Genomic DNA, 14,866 nt, shown 5'->3' with positions numbered 1-14,866 from the left:
CTTGCAAAAATAAATTTGAGTTCTGTGAACAGCAATTTAAACTGCTATTCTCTTTATTTTCTGACAGAGGAAGATACCGTAAGTACAGCCTCAGAAGAGGTGGGCGGCCCCAAAGCATCACAAAGTATCACTGTGTCAGGTACAGGGTCTAATTGTTTAAAAAATTTTTTAGGGGCAACTGGGTGGTTCAGTCTGTTGAGCATTGGAATCTTGATCTCAGCTCAGGTCTTGATCTCAGGGTGCTGAGTTCAAACCCTACATAGGGCTCCACACTGGGCATGGAGCCTACTTAAAAAAGAACAAAATAATTTAGGCTAATATATACCAGTTTAAGTAGTTAGACCAAGACTCTCCACATTTGGAAACATCCAGTGAAGATTACCTATTGATGAAAAGCAGCTAAATTATCTCACCAATACTGGAGATAAGTCTGCTTAAATTTTTTAAGTATTTTATTTGAATATGAACATATGTAGAAATTCTGACCCTCATATTGAAATTATTATAATTATCAGTGCTTTATGTCAATCCAGGTTGTTTTAAGTAAATGATATTCAAATACGAGATTTATCTGTAAGTTTGTATAATTGTAAATCACATTGATTTATAGGTAATCATATTCCTTTAGAAGATGCTAAAAATCATTTACAGATTGTAACAGTGAGCGACACAGAGGCTGGAAAACACTGGTGTGACAATGAGGTCAGAGCGCTTATACATATATGGTCTGATGAAAAAATTAAACAAATGCTTGAAAGGGCCACAAGAAACAAAGAAATATTTGAGGAAATTTCCAGAAGACTAATGCAGTTTGAAATAGACAGAGACTGGAAACAATGTCGTACCAAATACAAAAATTTAAAATATGAATACAGAGTTTTACAAAAGAAAAATGGCAACCCTCAAAGAAAAATGAGATTTTATGAAGAAGTTGACTGCATCCTAAGAGGACCAACTCTCAGAACTGCCAAATGGAAACATGGTAACCTTGAAATTGAGTTTTTAAAATAAAAATTCTATTAACTTTTTTCTTTGTTTTGTAATGTGCAAGAGATTGCTCAAAAATAAAATCCTTACACTACTATATGTTCAAATGACCCAAAAAATTATTTTGAAGCACATACCTAATTTAAGAATTTCAATCTTTCAAACCTTGTACCAAAGCATTCTTAATTTTTAAACTCATTCCTCTTTATCTCCCCAACCACTTTAATGTTTTTACTTTAGTTTACTTGAATGCTTGAAGATGAATATATTTTAAATGGTGTCAGTCATACAATGATTCTTTTCCTGTGTTCTTTTGTTTTAAGAATTATTTGAAGGTCATACTAAAAACCCAAGAACTTTGAGCGTCAAAAGAAAAGCACACGAAGATGGTAAGAGCTGAGAAATGCCAAGTTTTGGCACTGAAAAAAACTTGTTGCTTTTTTCCTGATAAGAGATGTTTATTCCTGTCCTTGACAAATTAGACTAAATATATTGTTTATAAGCTGTGTGAGAGGAAAAATGCTGAGCAATGATTTCTGTCATAGCTCATTAAAAGTAATAGAATGGAAACTTTCCCAGAGTCAGAAATTTCTGCACAACTGTCCATTCATCATGAGTCTTTAAATTACAATTTACAGTGGCTGCTATCAGAAGACTGGGATGGAAAAGGAAAAAAAAACCCACAAAGTAGTAAGTTCTCAGTTTTAGTTTTGTCTAAAGGTAGTTAGTAATGAGTATAACATTTTAGCAATCCTACAAATAAGTCAACCTAATTATGTGAGCTGTAGTTCCAAACTGACTCATTACAGTTATCAGAAAAGGTAATACAAAATAGTGGAGCAAACAGAATAAAAATACAGAAGAAAAAGCAGTGAACTGAAACTCAGAAAACCTGAGTTCCAGTCTCTCTCTGATCCCAATAACTCAATGCACAGCAAATCACTACATCTCTCTGGATCTTAAGGATAATTAAATTTAAGCATCTTATGATTTAAAATCTATCAAATTATTTTGAGTATACACAAATAGTTGAAGAGCTTAATTTTTACCAAGTGAACACACCCGTGAGACTACCACTCAAATCAAGACATAAAACATTACACCAGCAGCCTGCAGGCCTCTCAGTCATAATCATCTTCCTATAAAGGTTATGATTATTCTGACTTCTATCACCATAAATTTGGAATCATACAAGATGTTCTTACTTTTTGGTATGTGTTCTTTAATGTCAAGCTTCTTTCACTCAACACTGTGAGATTCAACCATGATTTTACTTGTAGTAGGCACTTGCTCTTTTTCATTGCATAGAATATTCCATTATATGAAACACACACACACACACACATACACACACACACACCACTGCCTTCTTTATCCATTTCACTGTTGGGACATTTCCATTATTTCCAAATGGAGGTTATTACAAATAATACTATAAAAATTCTTGGGCATGTCTGCTAGTAAATATATGCATGCATTGCAGTGGAGTATATACCCAAGAGTGGGGTGGAGGGTCATGGGGTCAGCATCTATCCAGGTACAGTTCTAAGTACTTTACATATACTAATGCGTTTACTTCCTAGCACAACTCTATGATGTAGGTGCTATCGTTACACCCAATTTATAGAGAAGGAAATGGAGGCATAGAGAAGTCTGTGCTCTTGAGCCTGCTGGCTAACACTGCCTCTCTGTGAGGTCCAGTTATCTGCTCTGTGTAGAAGAGTATCCCTAGTACTGACCACAGTACCTTATGTATATACAATAGGAGCTAAACAAATATTTTTTTAAAGATTTTATTTATTTATTTGACAGACAGAGATCACAAGTAGACAGAGAGGCAGGCAGAGGCGGTGGCGGGGGGGGGGGGGGGGGGGGGGGGGGTAAGGAGGCTCCCTGCTGAGCAGAGAGCCCAATGTGGGGCTAGATCCCAGGACCCTGGGATCATGACCAGAGCTGAAGGCAGAGACTTTAACTCACTGAGCCACCCAGGTGCCCCCTAAACAAATATTTTTTGAATAAGTATTAGATAACAACAGGAACATCCCTATCCCCAACGACCCTTATTATATCTCAAGTGAGCTGAAAATTTTATTCTCCATTTTTGGACCTAAAGTGCAAGTCAGATGAGTTGCCCTGACCTTTGCCATCTCTTAATGCCCTACAGTGTATATGCTAGTGAAAAGGAAAATTGCTAGGGGCTAACCACACAAAAGTATCATTCCCAACCCCCTGGATTTTGCCCATTAAATTTTAATACATAAGTCTAGCCCAACAGATGAGAAAAGAGACTCAGAAGTTAGGAGACTTGCCCAAGATCAAACTGATGTTGGAAACCTGAAAGTAGATTTCAAGTCTTATGTTAAAGAACTATTTCCAATATTGACCAGAATGATAAAGCAGTAGTACTTTGAAAGTCTTTGGCGGATAGGTAAGTCCTGCTTCAAACTGATGCAAAAAGCAAAGTTGTAAATAATAGTTATAACTGGAAGAATTTAAAACACTAATGATTTAAAACTGAGATCATTAAATTACAAAAGTAATTGAATTAAAAAGTCTTTCAAAGCCAAAGACTGCAACAATCAGCAAGGACAGTTTTAACATAAGTCACTTCCCTAACCAAGGGTATGTAAAACACTATAGAAATGGGACATTTTGGTCATTTTTACTAAGAGATGAAAATCAAAATAAAGTTATCCCCAGCCTTAAATTTTGCAACTCAATGCAAGTTCTCTGACAACCTATTCCTGTATACTTCAACAAACTAAATAAAGATAACTGGAAACTAATTCTATATAAGTTGTCTGAGTGCATTTCTTTCTCCCAAGTACCTTTCTACTGATAATATTATATACTCTATTTACAGGACCAGTGTCTGTATCTCTTAAGAAATCCGCTCCTGAGATCACTGCAAATGGGTTTCCTCAATGCGTAACAGAACGGAAAGAGTCTACAGAATGTTTCTACAGACAGGAAACCCCATACGTGATCCAATTTCATCAGGTAAATCTCAAATTTTTAGAAGTACAAAAATGTTTATCAGTACTAAGATTCAATTCCTAACCCAGGAAAATGATAATTCACTTTCAGGGTGGGCATTTTCATCAGCTGATTGATGGGATAAATCTATGAAATTTTAATAATTCCTTTTATGGACTCCTCAAAGTATGTCCACATCATTCTAGTCTTCAAAAGACATGCCTGTGGTAGAAACGTGAAGATTTCTGATCTAAAAAGGTGTGGTTTGTTCAGAATTCTGCAAACCACTGAACCAAAGTTTTTAGGGCTGAAAAAGCATGTGGTAATTATATATACCTGTCATGAACACACATACACACACAGTTTGTATCTAAAGAGCTCACTGAAAATGTTAAACGAAAATTCCCCAAAAGAAAGTAGAGCTATGGAATAAATCTCCAAATTGCCAGAACTACTAGAAAGAAGTGCTTCTGAATGAACCCATCTGAATTAGGTACCCAGTGCATGACTATCTAGTAATTGGTGTTCTAGTTGTATTTACATGAAATGCATAATATAACTTTCAGGTACTCTGTAATCCCTGAAACTAAAATTTTTTTAGATCAGATTATACTTAAGACAAAAACAGAACCAAATACAATGCAAAAGTGATAGCAATCTCACCTTCTGGATTCTGTGATTTAGGAAGATAATGTGTAAGAGATAAATGCCTTTATCAAAAAGGAAAAAAAAATCCAACAGTTGTTTTAAAACAACTAAGTATTGGGAAGTGAGGAGGTAGAGACTCTGCAACAGACCACCACTTACCAGTGTACAGTGTATTTAACTAATTCTACTGTATATTAAGTTATGACAACCTATCTAGGTGTCCAGTTTTAACATTCCTTGATTCAATGCCATAGAAAAACATTAGTTTTTAATCTCTGAATCCTACAGACTAATTCAGAGTAGCAGAAGATCTTTATCTTCAAGACATTAGGAAATTTCATCATTCTTCCAATCAGATCACTTTCTCTAAAGGGTGAGGACTTTTGCTAATTCAAAATTTTTAACTGGATGAATTTATGGGAGAGAACCAGTCTTCTCAGTGCACCTTAATGATTTGATGTCTACACAAGGAAAATCTTAAATAGTTTTCCATTCATACATTTGTTCCCCAGAAATTACTACGCTCCTCGCCGCTGCTACTGAAAACATCACAAGGTCAATTTTCAAAACCAGTTTAACAAAGACTTATTTGGTTAGATGAGCAGCCTCAGAGAATCCATTTATTATTGTGCTATTATCATATAATTACATTTTTATTGCTTTTATCTTGTACTGTCTAATCCCTATTCTTTCATATAAAAGCAACTACAGAAAAGTGCATGTAGCTAGAAATCAAGTTGTATTCATTAAGCAAACAAACAAATAAAACAAACCCTTTTTCTTCTGGCACATATTTAAAGGAGAGACTGAAGATCCTCTTCCCTTCACAGATTATCTAAAATAACTTATCCTAAGAATGTTTTAAACTAATGTTGCGCTGAGCTACCACATAAGCAGATTTTAGTCTATCCTTGGATTATTTATCTAATCTTCTCAAAAAATGTACAGTATTTTAAAACAAGATCTGTACTAGGGTCAACCCACAATTACCCAGGATCAGAGTCATTCGAGTTAAAAATATTTTTGATTCAACCCTGACTCTAAATTACTAACAGCTCTTAGCAAAGGGAGTACATAAGATAAGAAACTAAAGTATGTGCAACTCTACAAAGATCAGAAAGACTACTTGCAATCCAAGTTTGTTTAGGGAAAGCAAATCATTTGGAATGCGTTTATACTTGTGGCTCCCATATTGCTGATAAATGTTACTGCCAAATTCCTTAAAAGTTATTGCTGCGGTATTGCCTTAAGAAAACTTTGTAATACTTTCTGTGAGAATGTCAAACCTACGTTTAGATCAAATGCCAGGTAGTAAGAAATGGAAGGATCACTTAAGTTATTTTTTAACTCAAAGGGATCTACCAGCTTTTCAAAAATCAGTATGTATCTAGTCATACAGGAACTGCTCCCCTTCCCCTCTTTTAAAGAAGGGAGTTACTTTTTTGGCATCCTCTTACTACAAACTTCTTCATTATTATCTGAAACCCGTGACTCTCTTGCGGATGCACTATTTCCTGTGACTGGTTTATTTTCACTTAGTTTGTATGAGATCTGCAACCGGTACTTCCTTCTGAATATCAGGAAGCTGTTTCCCAGGGTCTGAACTCTAGAATCCCTAAATTCTCACAGCTATGACTACATTCACATCCACAAGTTGTTCAAAAGCTCTGCCCTTGCAAACAAAAGCTGGTGGTGTCGAAGGCTCCGCGAGAACACCTCAACGTGTTGCAGGACCTCAACCAGCAGCCACCCCGCACAAACCTTCACAAAAGCTGCTCCAGGCTCTGCAAGATTAAAACGGGCAAGTAGTGGGAGAAGTCCCGATTCCGCCAACCCTAGCGAACCGGACACTTACAAACTGGCCAGACTCATGAGGGGTGCACACACCGGAGAAGGGGGGGGAGCAGAGAGTCCAGGGATGCAAGGTGGTGCCCGCGCACGCCTTGGCAACCTAGCTGATGCCACAGGCAGATATCAATCCAGGCAACAGAGGTCGGTCTCCAGGCCCTCAGGCGCACACGAGGTCGCTAACACGGGCCGCGGGAAACGGCTTGCGCTGAAGGAGAGAGAAGCAGACGCGCCGCCACCCCCACCCCTCAGCCGGTTGCTCACCGGTGTTGCAGCCCCACGAGTCCCAGAGTGATCACATGCGGCACATCTAGCTGCGTGGGCCACTCTCCTGAGGCGATGCACCCGAATACTCCACATTCCTCTCGGATTCCCAACTCCTCCAGCTCCATGTCGCCGCCGAAAGCACGTGGAGGGACCTGCCGCCGCAGCAGGGGCCTGAGCACCAACCAGCTGCCCGCTCGGCCCGGACGCCTCAGAGGCTCGCTTCCTTCCCAGCCGCACGACCCTCGCTACTGCGGCGGCGCGCGCTTTCCCAAAGTAAGCGTGATTAGCGCTCCCCTCCCGCACACCTTGCCCCGCCCCCTCAGGCTGCACCAATGAGTGAGGAGGAAGGGAGAGGCTCCGCGGCTGAGAGGAGGAGCCACAGACTGCTGGGGTGGAGCTAGTCCTCCGCCGGCTCCCTGCGGGAAAGAACTTTCTCTACACGTGGAAATCTCCGTTATTTTCTAACACCCAAGACTGGGGTGATGAGACTAGTAGGGTTAACGTCACTTCTGTCCCAGAGGATGTAAACTTTGTATGGCCCTCCTCACATGCTTTCCCCCGGCCATCACTACTTGGTACGCTCCAACCTATGATCTGCTCTCGCCGCGGAGAAGGGAGCCGGTCAGCGAGCCTCTGTAGAATCGGGAGGGGCCTCCAACGCGCGCCACTTTTCGCCTCTTCTGGAACTGCGCCCGCGCACGGGGGTGAGGGGGGGACGGCCTGTGTATCTGCGCCTGCGCGGCGGGAAGTCTCGGGGGTATAGCCTGCTCCCAGAGTCGAAGTTGCTCCTGCGTGGCAGAGACCTCGGGGGTTCGGTGGAGGCAGGCTGTGTTGCTAGCGGAGAGCGCGTGTGGGCGCCCGGGAATACTAGGCCTGGCCGGGGGGTGTGTCTGTGGGCCGTCTTCCCTTCCCCGCCACGTGAGCCTCTGTGACCACTCCTCTTTTCCAGAGTCTTTCCTCTCTTCCCGGCGCGGCCGCTGCCCCCAGCCCACGCAGAATAATGGCGACAGCTGAGGGTGAGTAACGGGCATCCCCGGCAATCTGCCGGGGACTCCCTGCCATCCGCGGTCTTCCCGTCCCCCTTCCCCCACCCCCGGCTGGAGTTGGCGCAGTCGCCGCCACCTGAGTGCCCAGCGGCCCTCCTGGCAGCCTCCTCCCGAGCTGTGTGCCTGGTCTCGCAGCCGCCCCTCTAGGCCGCTGGGCGGGCGAACACGTGGCCCGGGCACCGCCAACCGAGGTGTAGGAAAACCAGCGCTCCCCGACCTCGCCGAACTTTCTGAAATACTCGGAACTGGCTCGGGGTTGGGGAAAAGAACAAAGTAGGGGAAGAGAGTGATAAGAAAGAAATGGACAGGGGTTGGAGAGGTGCCTAGAAATCATACTGGTAATCAATAGTTACTGCAAAACAACCACAGGAACATATGTAGTGATTATGCAAAATCTTGCTTTTCCTGTTAAGTCAATAGCCTGCTATTTCCAAAGCTAATATTTGAATCTATTGAAAAATTTACTTTTTTTGGTCGAGATTTTGTGTTTTAGTCTTTTGATGCCATGATGATTCTGAAGAGCTCCAAAAGCACCAGGCCAAAAGTTGCCTTGATTCACTTTACAGTTATCCTATTTACATAATCCTTTTAATCTATGAGTGATTAGGTCCTCAGAAAAGATCTCTTGTTTGTGACATTTATGCTGATAAAACTCCCCCCCCCCACACACCCAGTTTCTAAATTTATGGTGAACCAAATTGGTTGTGCTGGCTGGTCAGTACATTGTCTTCCACACAGAAAAATTGAATTTAGGGAAAAAAATTATCGACTTAATCTAATATAGAATCTGTCATTTTGCTAAAGTGCTTAAAAGCCACATGGTTGTTCTTAGGATAAAATCGAAACACAGTCAACATGATGTATGAGGCCTGAGGTATGAACAGTGAAATGCAAGGGAAGGAAACACTGTTTGGGCCTAGGGAGAGCAGGTCAAAAGCTTGGGAGTGGGATATAGAAATTCAGTTATAGAAATTAGATTCTGGAAAGGGAATAGTTATCTGAAGTTAGAGCACTAAGCTGAGGCTCTAAATTGAGGAGCCTATTAAACCTTGTCAGTGAATCAGGACATTACAATAGGATGGGAATTCATCCTCTAGGTACCCTGCAGCAGTTAACTATTAAACTGAATTATAACTGGTTTGTTTAATGGTCACCTCCACTAACTGGTGATCTGACCGCTGCTCAGTTCTGCCATTCTTTCCTACTCTGTAGCTGCTGCCCTCCCTCACTATGCGCGTGTGTGTGCAAACACACACACACACACACACACACACAGAGCTCCAACCGTACTGAAGTCCTGCCATGGACTGTTACCCCATGGTCTTTTTTTCCGCACCACTACTAACCCCTTTCTCTTTTCTGACTAAATGTTTATCCTTGCCTTAGATCTCAAACTCAGCCTTACTTTGTTCCAGACTTCCTGCTCTAGTGTCTAGACTAGGTTAGGTGGGCCTGCTGTGAACCTGTGATCCCACAGACTGTGTATTTCTCACATCATAATTAATACGATGTCCTGTTTAATTTCAGCTTCCTTTAGACTCGGTTGCTTAAGAGTAGGAACTCTGTCTTGTGTACTAGTATAGCCCTAGTGTACCTGGTACACGGGCACTAAAAAATGCCAATACTGAGATTGAGTCTGTTCTAGGAGCGTGAGGGATGATTTCTCCCCTTGGAAATTTTAAGTCCTTAAACTTCTGTTATCGCTGACCTTCATCTAAATCATTCTTTCTAATGACCAGAGTCTACTTTTTTTAGGTCTGTGACCTGTATTAAATTGGATTCCCTTGTCCTTACTTCCTCACCATTTCCCACATTTGTTGGTGTGGAGAAAGGATTAACACTGGGGAGTAGGGAAGAAAGATTAAGAAATAGAGGTGCTTGGAAATGGGCTAACTTCAGTGGATGGGGGTGCCTTCCCTTGCACTTTAAAAATCAAGAAACCCTTTTGGCTCAACTTAATGATTTTGCCTGTCATGCCAAGCGGAAGGCTCAGAAAATAGGCATTTTTTTTTCCTACTACAAGCTAGTTTATTGTATTGTAAATACATATGTGAAAATACTATTATGTTAACTTAATGTAAAGTAGTTCTTCTTCAGTTCTACTATGAGAGAGGCAGGGTTGATAGTGGAAAGAGCAAAGAATGTGATATCAGAAGACATAGGATTTTGTCTGGCTCTGACATTTCCTAACGGCATGACCTCTAGCTTTTTGATACTTAGTTTTCTAATCTGTATACAGTTGACCCTTGAACAACACGGATTTGAACTGCATGGGTCCACTTTCCCATGGACTTTTTTTTCCTCCGATTACTATCACACAGTACTACAAAGACATTTTCTTTAAGATTTTTTTCTTTTCTCTAGTTTATTTTATTGTAAGAATACAGCATAAAATACATAGAACTTAGAAAATATGTGTTAATCAGCCATTTAATGTTATCAGCAGGGCTTCTGATCAACGGTAGGCTTTAAGTTTTGGGGGGAGTAAAAGTTCCGTTTAGATTTTCAACCCTAAGTCCCACATAATTCAGTTATATGCATAACTATGGCTTGTCACACAGTTATGTGAATCAAATATGATACCTATGAAAATACTTTGTAGGGTATAAGGTTCTATGCAGATGAGTGAGTTTTTTATTAAAATTATTCCTTAACCACTCTATGTTCTCTGATCATTCTAGATAACTTAGTCTTCAATTAGGAAATTTTTTTCTGAATCTGATGTCTCCATTTTATCTCCACAGTACTGAATATTGGTAAGAAACTCTATGAGGGTAAAACAAAAGAAGTCTATGAATTGCCAGATAGTCCAGGAAAAGTCCTCCTGCAGTCCAAGGACCAGATAACAGCAGGAAATGCAGCCAGAAAGAATCACCTGGAAGGAAAAGCTGCAATCTCAAATAAAACTACCAGTTGTATTTTTCAGTTGTTAAAGGAAGCAGGTAAGTGGCTCTCCTGATAGCCTCCCCTTTCACATTCTCTCTCACACGCACATATTGGTCCTTTCATGGGGAAATGGCATTATTTGGATTAACAACATGTTGACTACCAGTTATATTTTTCAGTTGTTACAGGAAAACAGCTAAGTGGCTCCCCCCACAATCTCCTCCCTTTTGAATGTTGCCCCCCCCCCCCCACACCCACCCCCCATCTCTTTCATGGGGAGATGACATCATTTGAATTAAGAACTTGTTGTTTGGCGATGTCTCAAAAAGTTACTTGAATCAAACCAGGGAGTCTTAAATTTCACTACAACATGTAATTTGGAATTAGTAAGTAGTATCATTTAGTTAAGGAATCTTAACAGTTTGCTACAGTCTTTGTCTGGCATGCATATCCTCTCTTTAACTTTTCTCTCCTAGGAAGACATCCTGGGAGAGACTCATCTATGAAGGAGGCCTGTTTTGGTATTAGGCAACTCCAGTTGAGGAGTTGAAATGTGGTACCTGCAATTCTATACAGTTATTCTTTGCTCTGTCCCTTGGAGATAAGACAGAATTTCAAATCCCTTTTCCACTTGAAATCCCTGAAAAGTATTTGAAGATTGCTACCACACCTTCTCATTCTGACCCAAGTGAGGGATTTGAACTTGATGAAAGATCTCCAGGGTTACCTCCTACTCTAAAACTGAAAGAAAACTATTTCCTATAGAGACATCTATTCAAAAAGACTAGATCAAAACATTCTGTGGAGGGCACTTGGAGCAAAGGAAGGGGAATTAAGATAATGGGCTTTTCTTCAGGGGTTCAGTCGATGCAGATTTGTCTGTAGTATATGAAATCTCGCTAATAAAAGATTTGAGCTCTTTTCTTCCAATGTAAGAGGCCTCATTGCTTTGGATTGCTCAACCTTTGAAGCCTCTGGTTCCTTATCTATCTAATAAAAAAAGCTTTGTTTTTTACTTTCCCAGTTCTAATTTTTATAATTTAATAATTTTGTCTCCTTTTACTATCCCTTTCATTTCTTAGAGCTTCCAGTAACTGTTAACAGGCATACCCTGTTGTATTGCACTTTGCTTTATTGTGTTTCATGGATCTTGTTGGGGTTTGTTGGTTTATTTGTTTGTTTTTACAAATGGAAGGTTTGTGGCAACCCTGCCCCTGCATTGAGCAAGTCTGTTGGCGCCATTTTTCCAACAGCATTTGTTCTCTTCATGTTGCTGTTACATTTTGGCAAATCTCTCAATATTTCCAACTTTCTCAGTATTTTATTTGTTATGGTGAACTGTGATCAGTGATCACAACTTGCTAAAAGCTCAGATGATAGCGTTTTTTAGCAATGAAGTATTTTTTAACTAACATATATACGTGTTTTAGATAACATGCTATCAAACACTTTAATAGGCCACAGTATTGTATAAATAAAACTTGTATGTGCACTGGGAAACCAAAAAATTCATTTGATTTGCTTTATTGTGGTGGCATGGAACCGAACCCGCAAGATCTTCAATGTATGTCCATAATCTCTTAAATTGATATTCTAAATCCAAAGGGGAATTTAATACCTTTATTTCCAGTCGGTATAGAGGTACCTGCCTTCCGCAAAATAACAATGTAGTTCAGATTAAATCTATTCTGTCCATTCAGAATGGGTTTTTGAATAGTTTTCCTCTTTCCTAGTTTTCTGTTGAACATTTTTAGTGTATTGTGGGGAAAAAAATGTTTGCCAGCCTAATTTGTCATCTACATCATAAATCCCTCTATACATTGAAAGTGTGTATGTTGTGTAAATGTAAAGTACCACCCACAGTTCCTAAGTAATAAGATTTTAGGATTTTTATTTCAAGGCTTCCTTGATAGGTGGCTTCTCAGTGTCTGAGTTGATTGCTACAGAGAGCATCAAACTAATTTTAGGTTCCTTTTGCAGTACGGATAAGTGGTCCATTTTTAACTCGCCAAGTTATCTCATTCTCCCTATACATGTTAAAATTTTAAAAAGTTGCTTAATACTATAATTGTTAACAAAAAAAAAAATTAGCTCCTGTGTTCCCATGGTAGTTATACATAGTTATGGAGAGAGAGATATATATAGGTATATATATATTTCTAAATAATGGAAGATAAGTACAGGCCCAAGTTTGTATTTGCTTATTCAGTAAGGGAGGATACACTGTACTTTGTGGGCTTAACAGAAAGTGAATTAAGGTGATCCAAATTGTCTCTGTCCAGGACTTTTCCAGTTTTACTCTGAAAGTCCTGTGTCTGAGAAAGCTGGGAAAGTTTGTAATCCTAAATGAAGTACTCCAACAATTATCTTTAAACTACTGTATTGGCACCTTTAACATAACTAAAACTTACTTGGTTCACAGGAAATGTTGAAAGATATTCTTCAGGTTTTGGGGTGCCTGGGTGACTCATTGGGTTAAAGCCTCTGCTTTCAGCTCAGGTCATGATCTCAGGGTCCTGGGATCAAGCCCCGCATCGTCAGCAGGGAGCCTGCTTCCCCCAACCCCTGCCTGCCTCTCTGCCTACTTGTGATCTGTGTCAAATAAATAAATAAAAATCTTTAAAAATAAAAAAAAAGAAAGATATTCTTCAGGTTTTATACACTGAAATTAAGGAAAACTTAAGTTTTAAAAAATTCTTAGATTTGTTTTAGAGGACAGATTAGGAGTTCTGTTGCCTTATCTAATTTTTACTTGCTGATAGTTAAATAAATCCTATGCCTAGTTGACCACCAATGGCGTATTTAAAATTGCTTTCTTTATAACCAAGGTTATGTATGTTCCTAATTAAGGTATTTCTAGAAGTTAGAATGGGAAGAGCACCAAATGAGATTTTGTAAAAAAAGGATTCTGGTTTTCTCATTGTCAATCACAAGCAAACTGTAAAATACTATACAAGTAATAGATAAAAGTAAAACTTTTTCCATGGAAATAATATACATGCTACACCTGAGTTATGAAATGAAATGTGTGGATTTAGTCTCAATACTTAACCTTATAAAGTCTCAGTTCCCCCACAGAAACCTACCATAATTATGTTTAGGTGTTAGTAGTGATAATGGGCATAAGTCCTGCAGTTGTTAAACCACAGATAAGGAGCCAGGCAAGCTTAATACATGGGTGGGTGGCCCTAAGGATATGTGGGCTGATTTGCTGTCAGACACTGCCATTGTAATTCAGAGTATGAAGTGACATTTTCTTAGTAATCTTTTTTTTTTTTTTAAAGATTTTATTTATTTGACAGACACAGCGAGAGAGGGAACACAAGCAGGGGGAGTGGGAGAGAGAGAAGCAGGCTTCCCACAGAGCAGGGTGCCCGATGTGGGGTTTGATCCCAGGACCCTGGGATCATGACCTGAGCCGAAGGCAGATGCTTAACGACTGAGCCACCCAGGCGCCCCTTTCTTAGTAATCTTAATAGGAGTCTTACATTCTGCAAACAGTGAGACATGGGGGAGAGTTCTTTTGCTCATGCCCCCCATCCAGTCATGAAATTTGCTAAGATGATTAGCATGTATATTAGAAGCAATCATTGTATCCTCTAAACTCCATCTTTTTTGGGGGGGGTAGCAATTTTTTTTTCCTGTACTAGATGATAACTGTAGATTGCTTCTGTGCTTTTGGTTCTCTCAGATGTGAGGAGGAGTTTTCCTCTGAGTAAAAATAACTATTATTTATATTTGAACAATAGATTTGGATACTAGTCTTTCAAGCTAGACAAATGAGCATGTATATCTAAAGATTAACAGATCTTAAAAGGAAGAACTCTTAAAGTCAGGCATGTAGTTACCACCTGTAGTTCAGGACTGATTTAAATCATTTGCCTATCCATTAGCATGAGCTCAATCATTCTTTAAGGGTTAAAATGACCATTTACTTACATTCTTATTCTTTTCCAGAGTTCCTGTTCATGGAGCATATCACAATTCCCTGTTTCAATTGAATCTTACTGATGAAACCCAGAGAGAGTACAGAGAAAATGCAGGTTTTGAAACTGGTCCAGGCACCATTACTGATTGGCAACATGTCAAATTACTTAACTTCTTTGAGCCCCTGTTTCTTTCACTGTAAAATGTAATGATACCTATCTGAAAAATTTTATGGTTAAATGAGATAACATAAAACACTTAGAGTAGTGCAGGTCTTACAT

General features: G+C 39.7%; 2 protein-coding genes across 5 annotated transcripts in view; one reads left to right on the top strand and one right to left on the bottom strand.

Annotated features, from left to right (window-relative positions):
• Positions 1-6,994, bottom strand: part of PPAT (phosphoribosyl pyrophosphate amidotransferase) — a 36,757-nt gene extending 29,763 nt beyond the window's left edge. Inside the window, exon 1 of the mRNA XM_032851213.1 lies at positions 6,724-6,994. Within this exon, the coding sequence (XP_032707104.1) occupies positions 6,724-6,851 (128 nt within the window). The 5' untranslated portion in view covers positions 6,852-6,994. The remainder of the gene's footprint in view (positions 1-6,723) is intronic.
• The window catches only part of LOC116863454 (multifunctional protein ADE2), a 46,550-nt gene that overhangs the window by 16,706 nt on the left and 14,978 nt on the right, over positions 1-14,866 (top strand). Inside the window, exons 5-9 of one of the 4 annotated variants that reach the window (XM_032850929.1) lie at positions 68-139; positions 1,311-1,376; positions 3,851-3,987; positions 7,676-7,742; positions 10,517-10,714. In XM_032850929.1, the coding sequence (XP_032706820.1) occupies positions 68-139; positions 1,311-1,376; positions 3,851-3,987; positions 7,676-7,742; positions 10,517-10,714 (540 nt within the window). Of the gene's footprint in view, positions 1-67; positions 140-1,310; positions 1,377-3,850; positions 3,988-7,174; positions 7,431-7,675; positions 7,743-10,516; positions 10,715-14,866 lie in introns of those variants that run through there. The other 3 variants (XM_032850980.1, XM_032851024.1, XM_032851072.1) reach the window with 3 other exon arrangements.

Source organism: Lontra canadensis, unplaced genomic scaffold, assembly GCF_010015895.1.
Source record: "Lontra canadensis isolate GAN:19392208 unplaced genomic scaffold, GSC_riverotter_1.0 scaffold1, whole genome shotgun sequence".
NCBI lineage: Eukaryota > Metazoa > Chordata > Mammalia > Carnivora > Mustelidae > Lontra > Lontra canadensis.
This window is presented reverse-complemented; position numbering and strand designations above follow the sequence as displayed.